The sequence below is a fragment of the Haemaphysalis longicornis genome, unplaced genomic scaffold (genome assembly GCF_048455015.1).
Source record: "Haemaphysalis longicornis isolate Haplotype H1 unplaced genomic scaffold, Haemaphysalis longicornis Haplotype H1 scaffold_31, whole genome shotgun sequence".
Lineage (NCBI taxonomy): Eukaryota > Metazoa > Arthropoda > Arachnida > Ixodida > Ixodidae > Haemaphysalis > Haemaphysalis longicornis.
Window position 1 is genome coordinate 3,638,815 of NW_027526340.1, and position 16,286 is coordinate 3,655,100.

General features: G+C 46.4%; 1 protein-coding gene across 2 annotated transcripts in view; it reads left to right on the forward strand.

The window, feature by feature from the left end:
- LOC144177813 (ras-related protein Rab-32-like) overlaps positions 1–14,736 on the forward strand; it is a 36,937-nt gene extending 22,201 nt beyond the window's left edge. The window contains exons 2-6 of one of the 2 annotated variants that reach the window (XM_077705399.1): positions 6,571–6,699; positions 7,221–7,299; positions 7,731–7,912; positions 11,095–11,238; positions 14,214–14,736. In XM_077705399.1, coding sequence (XP_077561525.1) covers positions 6,577–6,699; positions 7,221–7,299; positions 7,731–7,912; positions 11,095–11,238; positions 14,214–14,324 — 639 coding nt within the window. In that variant the 5' untranslated portion in view covers positions 6,571–6,576 and the 3' untranslated portion in view covers positions 14,325–14,736. Of the gene's footprint in view, positions 1–6,549; positions 6,700–7,220; positions 7,300–7,730; positions 7,913–11,094; positions 11,239–14,213 lie in introns of those variants that run through there. The other variant, XM_077705398.1, reaches the window with a different exon arrangement.
- The last annotated feature ends 1,550 nt before the right edge of the window (positions 14,737–16,286 follow it).

Genomic DNA, 16,286 nt, shown 5'->3' on the forward strand with positions numbered 1-16,286 from the left:
TCCTCCTCGTGCTGCTTTAACTGCATTCCACGTTTGACGACATGCCAGATGTACTCACTGGAACGTGTGTCCATTTCAATATAAAAGCGAGTGGAAGAGCTTGGGACGGGGTTGCCGTTCTCGTCGAGGAACTTAAGGCCGACCGAGACCACGTTCATCCGGGCTACATTGTCGCGTACCAACGCGTACTGCAGTGAGCAGATGGTCGAAGCTGGGGCTCGTCAGGTCTCCCCAGAACGCCCGGGGACTCTGTGTCCATTGCGCCGTAGGGTCCGAGCGAGTCGCGCGATGGTGCCGAACACTTGTCGAGGTTGAACTCCCAGGCAGCTCGTACGGTGGATGACTCGGTGGTGGCGTTGGGCCCGTTGTTCTCACTAATATATCCACCAATGGCGTCGACCGGGTGGCGGCCGCATTCGGAGCTGCTGGATAGGAGCATGACGTGTGCGTGCCGACCTGTAGCTGTTCTGTGGAAGCAGAGGGTTCTGCGTCCACGACTGAGACCCCCGTTGCGATGATGGTGATGATGATGATGATGCTCCCCCTCATTCGTCGTCTTCTTCTGCTGTTTTTCCATAAGAAGACTTTGTCTTCTACATGCGAATAGAAATCAACTAATCTGCTGAGAACGCTTCAAACGCGCAGCTAGTGCATAGTGTAGATTGGTTGGTTCGTGCAAGGGAATAGACGCATATTCACTTAGTAGGATTGGCCAAGACTGTGCTAACATATGATGCTTTAAGATGAGAAGAAATAGAACTGCACTTAAATAAAAGCGTAGAAGGATAGATTTGGGGAAAAGAATGTAAACATTTTGAGAAAAAAAATGTGCTGTTTATAGCGTATCGTCTTCTGAGATGGGTACGCACACACGGAGGCCATCGGTCAAAGCTTAGCACGCCTCGGAACAGGTATCGTATTTACTTGTTCTTACGGGAGTGCAATGGCTTAATGAGCCTGATCCTCAGGGGGTCAAAATTAATCCGGAAACTACGGCACGCCTCATATCCCTTGGGTAACTTCAAAGTGTTAGACCCCAGAATTTAAATTTTTGTGCTTTGCCCCTCTGATTCCAGTTTTGTTGGGGCCCAAAAAATATGTGAAGTGATTATGCTCCCTAAACGAAGTAATTTCGACGCACTTTATAAAAAAAAGGGTTGAAATAATTTTGTTTTGGGCCTCATATTTGAAGTCATCAGTTTTCTGGGGTTGAGTCATTGCACCTCGACCTCATCCATGTGATTTTGAAGGGAATAAAATACGTATAATAAATATTCAACTTGACTAATACCAATGTATGTTACATGTAGCGGACGATTCTTGAACCCTAGTACTGTCAAGAACAAAGAAAATAAAATATTTATTCATAAAAACAATTATTCGTATGTTCCGAAAATTTTGCCAGAATTGCTGTCTGTTTGCAGTTTTCTGTTATGCACAAAAAAAATAACACCTACAAAAGTATGGAAATGCGGAGCAGATATAAACATAAATGCTTAACAATCATGAAAGCCAGAAACACAGAAGTAAATAACTGCGCCTGTATGAAACTAACAAAGGATTGCATGCAGCGGATATCATAAACGTGCAAAGCACGAAACAAACAGCTTCTGGGTGGCCGTCTTATTTTTGTGTCATTTTGCCTCATCGCCTGCGTTGCGTCGGCGCGTTAAACCCTACAATCAAATCATTTTTGTGTCATTTTGTCATCGAAGAATTTTTTTTTCATTTGTGCGTGTACTGGACGGTTAGGGGCAAATCTTAACGCCTATGTATGTTATGCCAATATACTGCGTAAGAACAATTCTTCAACCATAGCGTACTGTGGGTAATTGCACCAAAATTAGTCACACAAAATTCTGGTCCATCTCCAACAATGTGAAACCTGGGGAGGGGCGAAGCATGCATTGTATAAGTTTATTCTTGGTGCCTTGGCGTGTTTGCCAACTGAGATGAAACGAGTGTCCCGGTGTTTCAGTACCGTGCCTGCATGAGAGGGCGACATTAGAAGCCGACAGCCCGAGGCATTAAGAGGCTTCGCCCTTCAAAAAGACGTCAAAATGTGACCTTGTGGCGAAAAAAAAGCGAGAGAGAGAGAGAGAGAGAGAGAGAGAGAGAGAGAGAGAGAGAGAGAGAGAGAGAGTAAACGTGAAAATTATATTTCGATTAGGGCAACAAAATATGTTCGTGAGAAAAAATTACCACGCCAACTTCGAGGCACCACCCCCTACGGAGAAGACTGCCCCCACCTTTGAACAAACTACAGCAAACCCTTTAAAAAGTGACGCATGAAAGCAACTAGAAATCCCCCGCAGGGAACAAGATTCACACAGGCCAAAGCTCAAGAAGGTGGGGGGGGGGGGGGGGGGGGGGAGGGGGCGATAAAGTCTGCAGTCATTACCGGCGGAGGAGGTACTGGAGCAGACAGGCCTGCGGTTTCGCCCGTGAACATCCGCTACTTTGTTCTGAGCTTTTGTTCCGAGCAGCGACTCTCCGCGCGAGCACGCGGAGCACTTCCGTGGATGACGGCCCTCGACCACTTGACCTACGAGACGTCTGCCCCATTACCACTCCGCATTCGGTTCCTGACTGACTCCCTAATGGCGCTACGTGAGCTCCAGAAACCGTCCTCCGATCACCCTCTGGTTCATCAGATTCAACATATGATTAGTCTGCTTGCTCGAAATAGTACTTCTGTACGTGTTGCGTGGATACCGGGGCACATGGCTCAGATTTCCGGAAACCAGGCTGCCCGTGACGCAGCGCAGGAGATTCTTGAAGTAACTCCTCCACTGGTTGATAGCCCTGCTCCCCCGGTCTCCCTTAGGCAACAGCTCTATCGCGCTCGTCAGGCTAGGCACAACCGCCTTGCCGATGCCACTCCTGTAGGTTTCCTGCATAACGCCCCATCACTCACTCTTTCTGCCGAAGTTTTTATTAACAAATTTCACGCGAACGCTGCATTGACTCCCAACATCACACGCAAATGGCGTCACCCGACCGTCGATCCTCCGCCCTACTGCCATGTTTCAACACAGCTACAATAGCAAACCTGACCCACCTTATTTGGCACGGCTCTGCGTACCACTCCTTCCCCCCACCCTGCTGAATGCCCTACACAATCCAAACGAGATAACCCTCACGACACTCAGCAACCCTAATTTCCTTGCTGCCCTTGGCCGCTTCGCTCTCGGGAGTTTCCTCACAAAAGTACTTTAGCCGGGGTTAACCAGCCCTATCTGTGCATTCAGGAACTCACTATTCCTGTCAAGGATCTTCAAGTGAACATCACCTCAAGACCATCTCTCCCTTCCCCTTTCCCACCTTTCGGCCACTGGACCCTCCTTGTGTTAATAAAAAAAACTTTCACTCACTCACTCTTTGCACAGAAACAGTACAGCTAAATCAAATCGGTAACCAGGTCAGCGAAAACATCTCGCCTTTCAAGCAAAGTTGGGCCACTACTTGGGTTTTATGCCGGCGCACACAACGTGGTACCAGCTGCCGTATCAAAGGTCCCCATGCACACTCCACCTGACGTTGGCACGATCACAATTTATCATTTTCATTTAATGATTTTAGTCAAGGCTAGTTAACCTTGCGTCTTAATTTGCAGCACTGCTAAGTAGCTGTCCACAAATTTTACTAGAGTGGGCAAGGGGCGGGAGGTGGACAAAATAGGTGAGGGTTGTATTTTACAAAGCACAACAGAAGACTACACGTGGTTCCGAAAATAGTATAATTATGTCCGTAAATAAGCCGCCAGCAAAAACTAGAGAGTTATAACAAACAGCTTTGAGACCGGCGCCTGTATATAGAGAAAAAACAAAATAGTTATCAGCGCTGCGGCATACATGCAGCTACAGAGTTGAGCGATTATAAGGCACTAAGTGCGAGCAAGCCACCATATCTTGAGGGTCTGCAGTGCATTTGTCGCAGTCGGTTTTGCCCAAAAATGCACTTGTTGGATGCTTAAGAGACAGACCAGAGTGAGGAAGCCGGCGCTGCCCGCCCGGTGATGTTACCGGATTCGTTATTGCTGGGTCTTCTACACATCTTGGGGGCATTTCCTTGGAGACTGGGGCATCTGTTCGTAATGCACTTGACGTCACAAAGAGCATAAAATAAAAGAGAACGTGCATTACATTATGCAAGGCCTGTCCTATCAGCACCTTAAGCAGGTAGCCAAAATAAAATCCGCCGTGAAAGGCGAGCCACCTGGCGCTTTCTGACAAGGCGACACCACAGGACGCGAAAGGTTCGGTGCTCAGGTCAAGGTCATCCTCTTCGTGTTCCTTATACTGTTTTACAGATGTGACGAGTGGTCGGATGGAATCGTTGTCACATCTGTCGGTCTTGGTATAGAAGCGGGTGCAACAGCTTGAGACGGGGTTGCCGCCTCGGTCCGGAAAAGTCATGCTCACCGGGATGGTATTCATCAAGTTGACATTGTCGCGTACCAGGGAGTACTGGTAATGATATGGGCAGAGCTGAGACTCGTGAGGCCACTGCAGAACGCCCGGGAACTCCGTGTCCATGGCCGAGTAGTGGTGTGTCTGCACTAGGTGCGCGATGGTGTCCAACCCTGGCTCCAGGTTGGGTGGCCACACGAGTCGTTCATTTCCGCAGAATTCGCAGCTGGCGTCGGGCCCGCTGCTGTCGCTGTTAACACGGCCACTTCCAGCGTTGTTGACCGGGTGGCGGCCAGATTCGAAGTTGGAACGGAGCATGGCAGACGTGTTCCGAGACGCAGCTGTTGCGTGGAATTTGGACCTGCTGTGTACACGAATGCGATGACGAAGACGATGACGACGACAGTTACGATAATGAGGATGATGATGTCCCAGGGTGAATGGGACATACCCACCCGGTGCTCGGTGCCGCGTTACGCTTCTTGTTCGGTTTTTTTTTAAAGCATACTTCGTCTTCAACGTGCAATGCACATCTTCCAATCCGTGTTAAACCTACCAAACATGCAGCGCGTGTACGACGCATACGTTGCTGCTTGTTCGGTTTCATTCTCATTAATATTTAGTTCCCGATACATTTTATCAAGAGCGGCGCAGCCTTACTGGTGTCACTTTCGCAACACGGTCGACCATGTTTTAATTGTGACTCTAAATTGATTATTAACCGTTATTTTTATGCAAAAAATGTTTACTATTCAGAAATTTTGTTAACAACGAAGCTATTTAGCAAATCATAATTTTTCGTGTCCTCAGTTAAAAATACCAAGAAATTGCCGAGCGCGCGCACGTGAGCGCGGACCTCGCAGTGACCGCCCGGCAGTAAACAAAACCAAGAAAATAGCGAGAGCTCGTGCGTGCACGCCCCGTGCTGACCGCCCAGCATCCCCCAGGCACGTTTGCAATCCAAGCATAAACTTAGGGACATTGGCCAAGATAGGTAAAAAAACGAAAAAATTCCTGCGTTCCCCGTAGTGGGGGGCAACCCTTGCTCGGAGCGATAGACATGTCATAGCGAACGCCCCTCCGAGGTGATGTCCAATCATTATCACTTCCAACAAAAATGAAGAGAGCTCACACTCATAGCAATAGTGTTAGAGTAAACGTCGCTGTGGCAGTGAAGAAGAAGCAAATCGGCTGCAATCGTGGACTTAAGCCCGCCTGATGGTCGTGAAGGTTGCGTACAGCTTTGGTATACATTGCGGTTTTACGTGTTTATGTGAACTGCAATCATTTTTTTTTTCACAAACCTCTATAAGCAAATGTTCCTGCACTGCATTATGCTTTTGACGTAAGGCTTCGAAAACTACAAAACGTAGACTCGCGTTTTTTAAGAGGCTACATCACGGCATGCCAAGTGAAGTATAGCTTCAGCAATGTTTTATAAATTGGGACAAGATCTTCTCAAAATAAAACCAGCGCGACATATTCAGTAGTTTAAAGAAAAAATATTACTACAAATTCACCACGAAATAAAATAGTAAAGTATAAATATAATGCGAAACGACGCATGTTTGACGTGATCTTCCTCACGAAATTAAAATATATTTATATCGAGTACTATGTAGTCTGGTTAGGAGTCGGGAGGGAAGGTGAATCGGCTGCACTGGGAACTTGAGTCACTCGAATGAGCTCCCATACCTCGCCATGAAACAGGAAAGGGAATATACAGAAGGGAAGAGAGAAAGGAAGACAGCAAGCGTAAGAAAGCAGCAAATTCCAATTCCGGTTAAGTAAGTCAGGTCCAGCAACCTGTGGACGGCCTGTATGATCACGAACGTCAAAACTGCAGCACCGTAATAGAGAAAGGGCGTGAAAAGCCTTCTGAGCTTGTCGAAAGGTCGTCTCAGTCGAAGTGTGTAGTTCGAGTTCCGAGTTTATTTGTTGTGAACTGCCATTTTAGATTACACAACGAGTAAATGAGCCTTGCCGTGAGAATTTTAAGAAAGCGGTACATCTCTTCAGCTTGTTACGGCAAGCAATTTTAGCCCTTTTCTTCCACAACAACTTCGGTGCAATATCAATGGCTAGAAAGCTGCCTAGAATATAGTGAGCACGGGCTCACCTGCATTTTTTAACGCTAATGACTTGGCGGCGCGCGCAGGGCACGATGAGCGGTCCCCAGCGCGAGCACCTCTACAAGATCCTGGTCATCGGCGAGCTGGGCACGGGAAAGACGAGCATCATCAAGCGATACGTGCACCAATTCTTCTCGCACCACTACCGGGCCACCGTATCCTTGGTTGACTCGGCGCCCCTCTTCACCCACTCGCTTCGCCAGCTCCCCTTGCTCCCTCTTTTCTACGCACTGCGTTACCAACAATAAATACAACCAGAACTCTTAAATGGGGGAGGGTTGACTTGTGGGCTAGTTGGTATTTTCATTCTTCAGGCACAGCGCACTGGAATGAAGGGGACGCAGACACAGCACTGTGTCCGCCCCCACTTGTGTGTCCTGTTCCAGTGAGCTGTGCCTGAATAACTCCTAAGCTGCTTGGCAAGAGCAAAAAAAGAATGTACTATTAGGGGACAAACAGTGCCATTCTTAGCCTCCTATTTCGCGCTTCCAGTAATGGCTCCCCATTTCCCCAGGGATACCAGCGTGCAATATATTCCCTCATCGAGTATGCTGAAGCAGTCCATAAGTGCTTTGGGAACGCCGGTTTGATGGTTGTACTTAATGGGATGCGTTCTTTCTGGCACTTGGCTTCAAGCAGCATTGACTAATGCATCCTTGACGCGAGGGCTTGACAGATTGGCGTCGACTTTGCTCTGAAGGTCCTAGAGTGGGATGCGAACACCCTCATCCGTCTCCAGTTGTGGGATATCGCTGGTGAGTCGACCCTTAAAATTACCGGTCCAATGCAGCGTTTTAATATGAATTAAAGTATTAGGCATACGTATTTAGGGGCATTTTTTTTTGCCCGTCCGTGTCTGTCTCACATGCGAAGCGAAACAAATTCAAACCAAAGGTTAGGTAAGGCATGCCCCTCGTGGTAACTTCCGTTGCGATTAAAATAAAATTCTGCAACACAAAAAAAGAAACATGCAAGAATTACGCGATTGACAAGAATCAAACGCCATATTTTATTCTGCAGCAGTTAAAGGTATTGTAATTCTTGTAAATTTACCATATTAACACGAGATTTATTGCTGCTTTCTGTTGCTACAACTTTTAGGCCTCTTTCATATAAGTGCCATCACAGCGTTGGCACAGAATTTCGAAGCGTGTCATTTCTATCGTGCCGCGTACGCGTTGTGCAGGCCAGGAGCGCTTCGGCAACATGACGCGCGTGTACTACAAGGAGGCCGTGGGCGCATTCATCGTGTTCGACGTGACGCGGTCGCAGACCTTCGAGGCGGTTCGCAAGTGGAAGGCCGATCTGGACAGCAAGGTGCAGCAGCCGGAGGGGACCACCATTCCCTGCGTGCTTCTGGGAAACAAGGTAATACATAAGTGCGCTCCTCCCACATCCGCACTACGGCGTGTCTACGGGCAGAAATTGAGCTCAGGGTGTGTCCCCATAGGGTTAATTCAGGAGGAAAAAAAACTGTAGTTACCATCTGCGTTGAGGCGTTAGCGTGGCTGTAGCTGGCATGAGCCGGTGAAGGGAGCGGCCGACGCGTCTATACTTTGTTTCTCCCTGCTTCCGAGAGGTCAGATTTCAAGAACAGGAAACAGGAGTGTGAATTACGTATTTCTGCGCACTGTGTATGCTTCGGTGCAGCTCGGGGATTCAGCAGCAGCCAACTTTGCTTGGTGTGCATCATGGTGTTCCGCAAAGAGGGAGCTGCACTGCAGTGGTGCCACAGGCAGCCCCGGCGGCAACAAATTTGTTATCAGGTCAAAAATGCTGGAACCATTAGCAAAAGGGCTCGACAGGGGTGGAAACAACCTAGTTTGGTGTTTCTATACTCACTCTTTCCAACGTGCAGAACAGGATCGATCGGGCCGAGCGACTAGTTATGACTGGTAAAGCCGGCGTTTACAAAGGGCGGAGCAGCATGCACTTCGGGGTCGTAATTCGGATTCCTCTGAAACTTGGCCACTGCTGCTATGATTGCAGCCAGAGATACGAAAGACGCCCTCAACTTGTGCTAAAACCATTTTTTGTCTATTTTCTTCTACGCTTAAAAACTTCTCTTTACTACGGTGGGCTTCCACAACCATGCTTATGATGGCTGGTAGGTGGGCTTCGCCACGTGAATAGTGTTACAGCGGCAAAATAAGCTGGGGAGGGAAGAGGTCTGTGTAATGAGAGCCCACTGGTTGATACCTACGAATGAAGCATCATGGCATTGCTCTGCCTCGCGATCTTGAGGATCGGCCGGACGTGCACGCTTTGCTTCAGCTTTCAAAAGCCTGCAACTCGACTTTCCTTGCACGCCATTTACGAGCAACACCAGCGCAGTGCCAACAGTGTTTCGCGTTCTTGCTGTTGTGAGCCGGGAAGAGGCTCCTTGTTAATTAACGATAGCCCTCTTGAGCTACCTACACGTGAAATTTTCGATCTGTCTACCACTCTAATCAGCCAAAATGTTATATGAGACTGCTCATTGGTAGGTTATTGATCCTCTGATAATCTGCTGGATATTTAGGGTTGTTCTTTTTTTACCCTATTCTTACACCCCGAACATTTTTCAGGAGATTCAGGTTAAACCGATTTTTCTCCGAATGGACCTTTTCAAAGTAAAAATCTGCACAATTGTGATCTCACGTTCCACCGTTCTCAACCAGTACTCAAGCGCACATACACATCCTCCGAACTCATTGAGTATTAATGACTACCACCCGCAACTTCAGGCTGGCAAATGCTACCCTGACATTGTTGTGCCTAGCCAATGGAAGCTGTGTAGTGGGCAGAACCTTCTCCCAGTTGAGATACGTTCAGTGATCACACAGGTTAGGAATGAAGACCGACAAGTTGCGCAAGCAGATCACAATATTGTATGTAAACAAGGATGAGGGATCAATAGATGACCAGCTTTTCGATAATAGAATGTTTTTTAGAAGTTATCAATGCAATTTACAGTGATTATTCTTTAATCTCCGAGCAAATGCGAAATTTCGGAGAGAATTTAAAAAGATCCCTGAAATCCCTCCGATTACCAGCTTGAAATAAACACCAATTTTAACGTGTTAGAGTTAAAAAGTTCGTGATACCCTCTAGAATAAACTGAGTTATTAAAATAACCTTCGTGCATCTATCGATTTAACCCGCAAAAACCCGAATTTCGGAATGGTTTCAAAGAAACACCGGATTTCTCCCCGAATATCAGTTCGAAAACTAGTACCCGACATTTACACCCCCGATTTCGAAAAAAATATAAAACCCTAAAACGAACAACATTATGGATGAGTAATTGGCAAGGGGAGGGGAGCGGGAGGGCAGGAGGTAAAGTAGTATACACAGAGCTAGGACAGAGTGGAGGGAAAGGAGGGTGGCATTGGGAAAAAGATAGTATCGTGACGAGGAGGGGTGCCATCGGAATGAGTGAAATATCTCGGGGGTGGGTGAGGAGAGGGGAGCGAAGAAAATGAGAATGGTAGATGCTGAGGAGAATGAGGCGATAAATAAAAAGGGGGTGGAAGTGTAGCATGGAGAGGAAGAGATGACATAGAAGCGAATAATAAAATGGGAGTAAGAGGGGTATAATGCGGACAGTGATGGAGAGATGTTTAGAGGAAAGCTGAGGTGGAGAAATCAGAAAAGGTAGATAGACAGGCGCCTCGTAGTCGTTGGTAAATATAAAACATCAGGGCTGAGGGGAGTTGGGTTGAGGAGGATTGGTGGTGGTGAGGGATTAGGAGGACGAAGATATGAGATGGGTTATGTGAGGGGAAGGGGAAGGGAGAGAGGTAATGCAAGCTGGGATGAGAATAGCAGAGAATGACGGGAACTGGAGAGAGAAGGAGAAAGGAGCTGAACCCGAGACGGAAGATAACGAGGAAGAGCATGAAGGCGAGAAATGGTGGAGGAGAGAGGCAATTGGAGGTAAGAGTAGGAAAGAGAACAGGTGAGAGGGTTATGAGGTGGAGAGGAGTGGAGTGCGTGGGAAGCGGTATTGGAGGGGGGTGGAGAATTGGAAGTGTAGGAGGAGGATATAAGGGTACAGGAGGAGAGGAAGAAAAACGTACAACAGAAATATCGCTGTTGACAGGAGGAGAGGGACGGAGGAGAGTGGATTCAGAGGGATAGGGGAGGAGCATAAGTGGTGTCATAGGAGAGGGGAGGTGCTATATAGCAGGCGTTACAGAAACGGCGCTGTCTTTCGAGGCCACACGCCAGGTCTTCTGAATTATTACGTAGCCCTCCAATATGGCGGATTAATGGCAACGCATTCAACTTCCAATGTTCCTTATGGTGCACACCACCTAACATCATGCAGTTCATACTAATTATTCCCAAGTCACCCTACTAGAAAAAATTAAGGAATTTGGAGTAAACTTATTTCCTAGAACAGATCTAATTAGATATCTGGTAATGCACATGTTCGAGTGCCCAAGTAAGCACTGCGATTAGCTACAGTACCTAATGTTGCACTACATTTTAAATCGTAAAATGTGCGAGTTGGTATTTGCGAGGGTGTAAGTTATTCACACGTTTTGTTTTCGTTTCTCTTACAGTGTGACATGTCTAAAGAGGGCATTGTGAACAACCCGAGCGCAATGAACGAGTTTTGCAAGGAGAACAACTTTGCCGGTTGGTTTCTCACGTCAGCCAAGGAGAACCTGAACATCGAGGAGGCAGCACGATTTCTTATAACACAGGTATCTACATGCCGAGTGCATAGGGCGACTTGTGGTTGTCTGTCCTGTGGTAGAACATTTTGCCGATTGCAGTTTGCTTATACAGTTGCTGATGTTTCACTGTCAAAAGAAATTGGTACGTCGAGTTTGTACCATGGTTAAAAGCTAAAACTTAGGCACGTAAAATCAGAGGCTCAGGCCAATAAAATAGGCCCTAAACATTGACATTTAGGGATATATAGGCGTCGCATACTATCGTTTAGGTCTTTACACACTCCGTTGATATTCGTTTTAGCAGCGTCTTTCAGGGCACATTTTCTATTTACAGTGGACACGGAGGACAAATCTAGTGCTTTGGGGTAGTAATTTTACTTTTTTCTGAAAATAAGGCAGACAAGCATTGCCATTTCAACACATTTACGAAAAATATAGATCGATTTGACACTGAGAAATGCTATGAAACTAGGACAAAACAGCACCATCACGACGTTTTCTGGCTCGAAGTAATGCCTCTTTTCAGTCTATATTTGTAGTATGTGGGAAAACAACACCCATTCTTCGCTGAAGTTGTGAATGCGTACTTGTACTTCTGAAGTTTCAGTGACCAAACCCCTACCCTTACTCCATCTGTAATGTCATAATGTTCACCACTCAGATCCTTTGACGAGTATTTTAGCACAGAAACTCTGGTAATTTTCACCCAAGAGAATTTAAGCTTCAAGATAGCCTCGTCAGCATACGATCTATACGGTACTAACCTTTCCTGTAGCTCCAAAATGAGATGAACATTTCGAATCAGAGGGGCGCCCAAGTTTCAAGTTGCTGAATGCTTTCTGCTAAAAATGTGAAATAAGCACACAAATGAGCCAAGTTATTTTCAAGTAAAGCGTTAGGTGAAGTAGTGCAGGTTGGATGATCTTGTCGCGAGTAAAACTGTTACTGCCCACGCAGTTTACTGCCCTTAGATGAGTTCCTCAGTGGATAATGGTGGGCTTTGGCTGGTGGTTGAGGCACATTCGGTAATTGCTGCCTGCAAATACGAATGCGTCCCGAAGAGCACTTCCTAGCCTGCAGCTGTTTTTTCATTGATAGACAAGATCACTTTCTCAGCCCTACGTAACCCCTATGAATCCTATAAATACTACAGTGCAGTGGATGAAAGCACTTTTATTCTGGCTGAAAGAACTGAGAAGTGATTCTAACAGAATTATAAAGCCAGAAAAAGTCTTGGGAATAACACCATCCAGTAAGTGTATGCTATACAGAGATTAACAACGCTAGATAGTACGCAAGAGTCTTTGTCACTAACCCTCAGAGCTAGGTTACAAACTTTTTTGAAAGTTACCCGGCACGAGCATGACAGTTGCCATGACCAGGCCACTCGCAAGGTACCAAGCTGCTCAACATTAAAACCTCCATCTCTTGTTCCTTGTTAGTGCTACACATGCCCAGTCTTTCTGCACGGCGGCGTTCTTATGATTCAATGCTGGCTGTCCATGCGTTCGTAGTGCCGCCTTGAAGCTTTCATGTTTCAGGTGTTCCCGTGGCGTTCTCCCAGGAAAGGTCTTTGACCTTTCTTTTTAACTGGGCACCGGAGTAAAGGACGGTGGTGATTTTTTTTTTTCATACATATATGTGGAATAGATCGGATAAGTGTCCCTGTAGCAAACAGCTACAATTATTTCTCTGGAGATCAGGCAAAAATGAAACTACTTCCTCTCATAATTTTCTGTTTTGGGTGTAATGGGGAAGGGGTTATAGTTGTTTGGGTGTGTCTAGTTTTACAGATGCAGCTCTGATCATCACTAAAGCTGCATCCAGACGTAGCCATCGCTAGAGTTACGTCGACCATGTGGAATTATTATTAGTCAATAATTACCAGTGAATTGTAGTGGTTTGGCAAGTTGTGTAAAAATCCAGATAGGCTGCTCTCACTGTGAAGTCCGGATGCAATGGTAACTATCTAGCGTTATGTCTGGACGTAACTGCAATCATAACTAAAGTTGCATCCAGACAAAGCCATCTGTAGAGCTACGTCTAATCTAATTACTACGCACATCCAATTACTAATAGGAGGAGAAGGAGGGAAAAACGTTTATTGGAGCTGAACAAAGAAAAAAGAAAAGCAGTTTCCACTAGGAATTCTTAACGCTTATTATAATTAGGCAGAAAGCAGTAGTACTTTAGCCTGTCGAGTAAAATTTCCACTAGGAAATAATAATTAAAAGTGACTTGCTGCAGACATTAAGCGGTGCCAATTTGGCGGGTTGGGTAAAAATCAAGACTGCTCTCACTGCACATTAAAAAAACGGCATAATTGGGCTCCAGCCATTCAGCATATATATACCAAAGCATCTGGACGTAACTTTAGTATCATTCTAATTATGCCTGGACAGAATGCTAGCCACAGACTAGCAATATTTATTTAAACACAATGTTTAAACACATTTCACATGATCTCCCCGTCACACGGTGGTCGTGACAATTTCGCCGAAGTGCACAGGATAAAAACTGCTTCAAGCCAACTACCCGCCGCGGTGGCTCAGTGGCTGCTGAGCCCAAGGGCGTGGGTTGACCCAGCCATTATGGATGCTGTGCAGGTGGATGCAAAAAGCGAAGACGCCCGTGTCGAGATTACGAACATGTTGTGTGCCTAAGAGTGTGGTGCTTTAATTTTGGGTTGTGTTGCAGTGTGTGTAACCTGCCCAGTGAAAACGTAAAATTTGATGGTGATTAACAGGTTTTTTTTTTACCTTTGATGTATCCTAGTACCTTTCTTTTACCAATGAACGTGCTGAACCTTTCCTGATTGGACCTTAAATGGTTTACAGTATATGATAAATAAATAAATAAAGATTCCCAAGTGGTCAAAATTAATCCGGAGCCCTCCACTGCGGCTCGCCTAAAAGCCCCGGCGTAACTTTCACGCATTAAACCCTTAAAGTGTGAATTTGAATTTGCTTCAAACCAACTTTCTTTTTCTTGGAAACCCGCAGATTCTGAACAACCAAAAAGGGATGAACCTGGATGATTCTGGGCAAGGGTCCGTGCCACTAGACGGCACCCCTCCACTGGGGCAGTCGGTGCCTCGGAGAACGTGCTGCTGACCAGCCGACCACACGCCATCTAGTCTTGCCTTCTACAAGCAGGAGATACTCCCGACGCCAAAGAAAAAACAGCACATTTTGTCAGTTTAGACGTGCCTGTATAGTCTTGGTGCTGAAAGGATGCTTGCTTGTTTTTTTAAAGGTTCACATCACTTCTCCTCCATATTTCTAAATGTATGTTTTGGAGTATTGGATGTGCATGTTCATATGCATATTGGGGACCAAGATTGCTTTGTATTTAAAGAGTTTGACACATAAGCCTAACAAACACAGATTGTACAACTCGAACATGTTTCGTTTACCTTTTATATGAAAGCACTGCTAACTTGGAGATTACTGCCGCCACACAATACTCGTCAATTATGTCAGAGAAAATGTGTTTCAAAGTCACACCAGATGTTTACAGCCATACCTCATCTGTACGGATGGGCTTGGGACCTCTAAACAAAATGTCCTAAAGGTGAGTCTTCATCCTGAACATTACCTGTGTTAATGCGGTATGGCCGGTGTGTTGACACGATGCATAATGACCCTTGACTGCAAAAGGCACTCGAAACACAACTGATGACAGCCATTATTTTTGTAAACAATTAAAATTGTTAAAAACACCTCATTGTGCACTTCGGCACAAAGTTTGACAATGTGCGATGTATGTTTCTTCCAACTATGAAGATAATGCTAACAGGTAAAACTGAGATTCTTTAGATTATAAGTAGCCCTTAGTATGTCCCTCCTCCCTTTCCCTCCTCCGGCTATTACTTGTGCTTTGTGAAAAAAACAGTGGTGTCTTGTTTCCTGTTGTGCATGTAGCTGGTGTTGGCTGAATGCTCCAAAAATTTTCTTCTGAATGATTTTGGTTCCTTATTTAATTATGTCATCTCAAATAAAAACAGCTGTACATGGGACAAGCAGTTTCGGTGTTCATTACAAGAAGAGACAGCTTTAGCACTGACTAAGACATTTAAGCCCTCCATATTGCCACGATCCATCGATTACCCTTCGTCGACGTTGGAAATGGCCCCAGCAAGTCCATGCCGACTTGTTGAAAAGGCGCATTAGGTGGCTTGATCGGTTGCAGTAGCCCTGCCGGTTTCAGAGGTGGAGTCTTCCTTCTCTGGCAGTCGCGGCAGGTCTTTACATAGTGCTGAACTGTGTGCAACAATTTGGGCCAATAGTACTTCTGACGAATCCTCGCTAGAGTACGGCTAACACCCAAATGCCTTGCCGAGGTTTCGTCGTGACAGGCGTACAAAATTTCGGGCCGCATGACTGTTGGTATGACCAGTAGGAACGAGTCCTTCGTATCCCCAAAATTCCGTTTGTAGAGCACGCCGTTCCGAAGACGGAATGACGAGATGTTCCGGGTAAATGCACGTGGAACACGGACATCGAGGCTTTCTAAATGCTGTATAAGCAGCAGTAGTTCAGGGTCGGCGCGTTGGAGTTGGGCCATTTGGGAGTCGGTAACGGCCCCAATGAAGGGAACGTCGTCGTCGGCTTCTGGGCTCGCTGAATCGATGGGCGCCCGGGACAAGCAGTCAGCGTCACTGTGCTTACGTCCCGACTTGTACACTACTGTCATGTCATAGTCTTGCAACCGGAGGCTCCATCGAGCGAGGCGTCCAGATGGGTCCTCCAGGTTTGCAAGCCAGCACAACGAGTGGTGATCGCTGACAACTTTAAACGGCCTGCCATAAAGATACGGTCGGAACTTGATGATGGCCCAGACGACGGCGAGACACTCCTTTTCAGTCGTGGAGTAATTCGACTCCGCTTTCGAAAGAGTTCGACTGGCGTAGGCTAGAACACTTTCAGCTCCGTCTTGCCATTGAACGAGGACGGCGCCGAGTCCGACGTTACTGGCGTCCGTGTGGATTTCCGTATCCGCATTTTCGTCGAAATGGGCAAGTATTGGCGCTGTTTGTAACCGGTCTCACAGGTCATTGAAGGCCACTTCTTGTT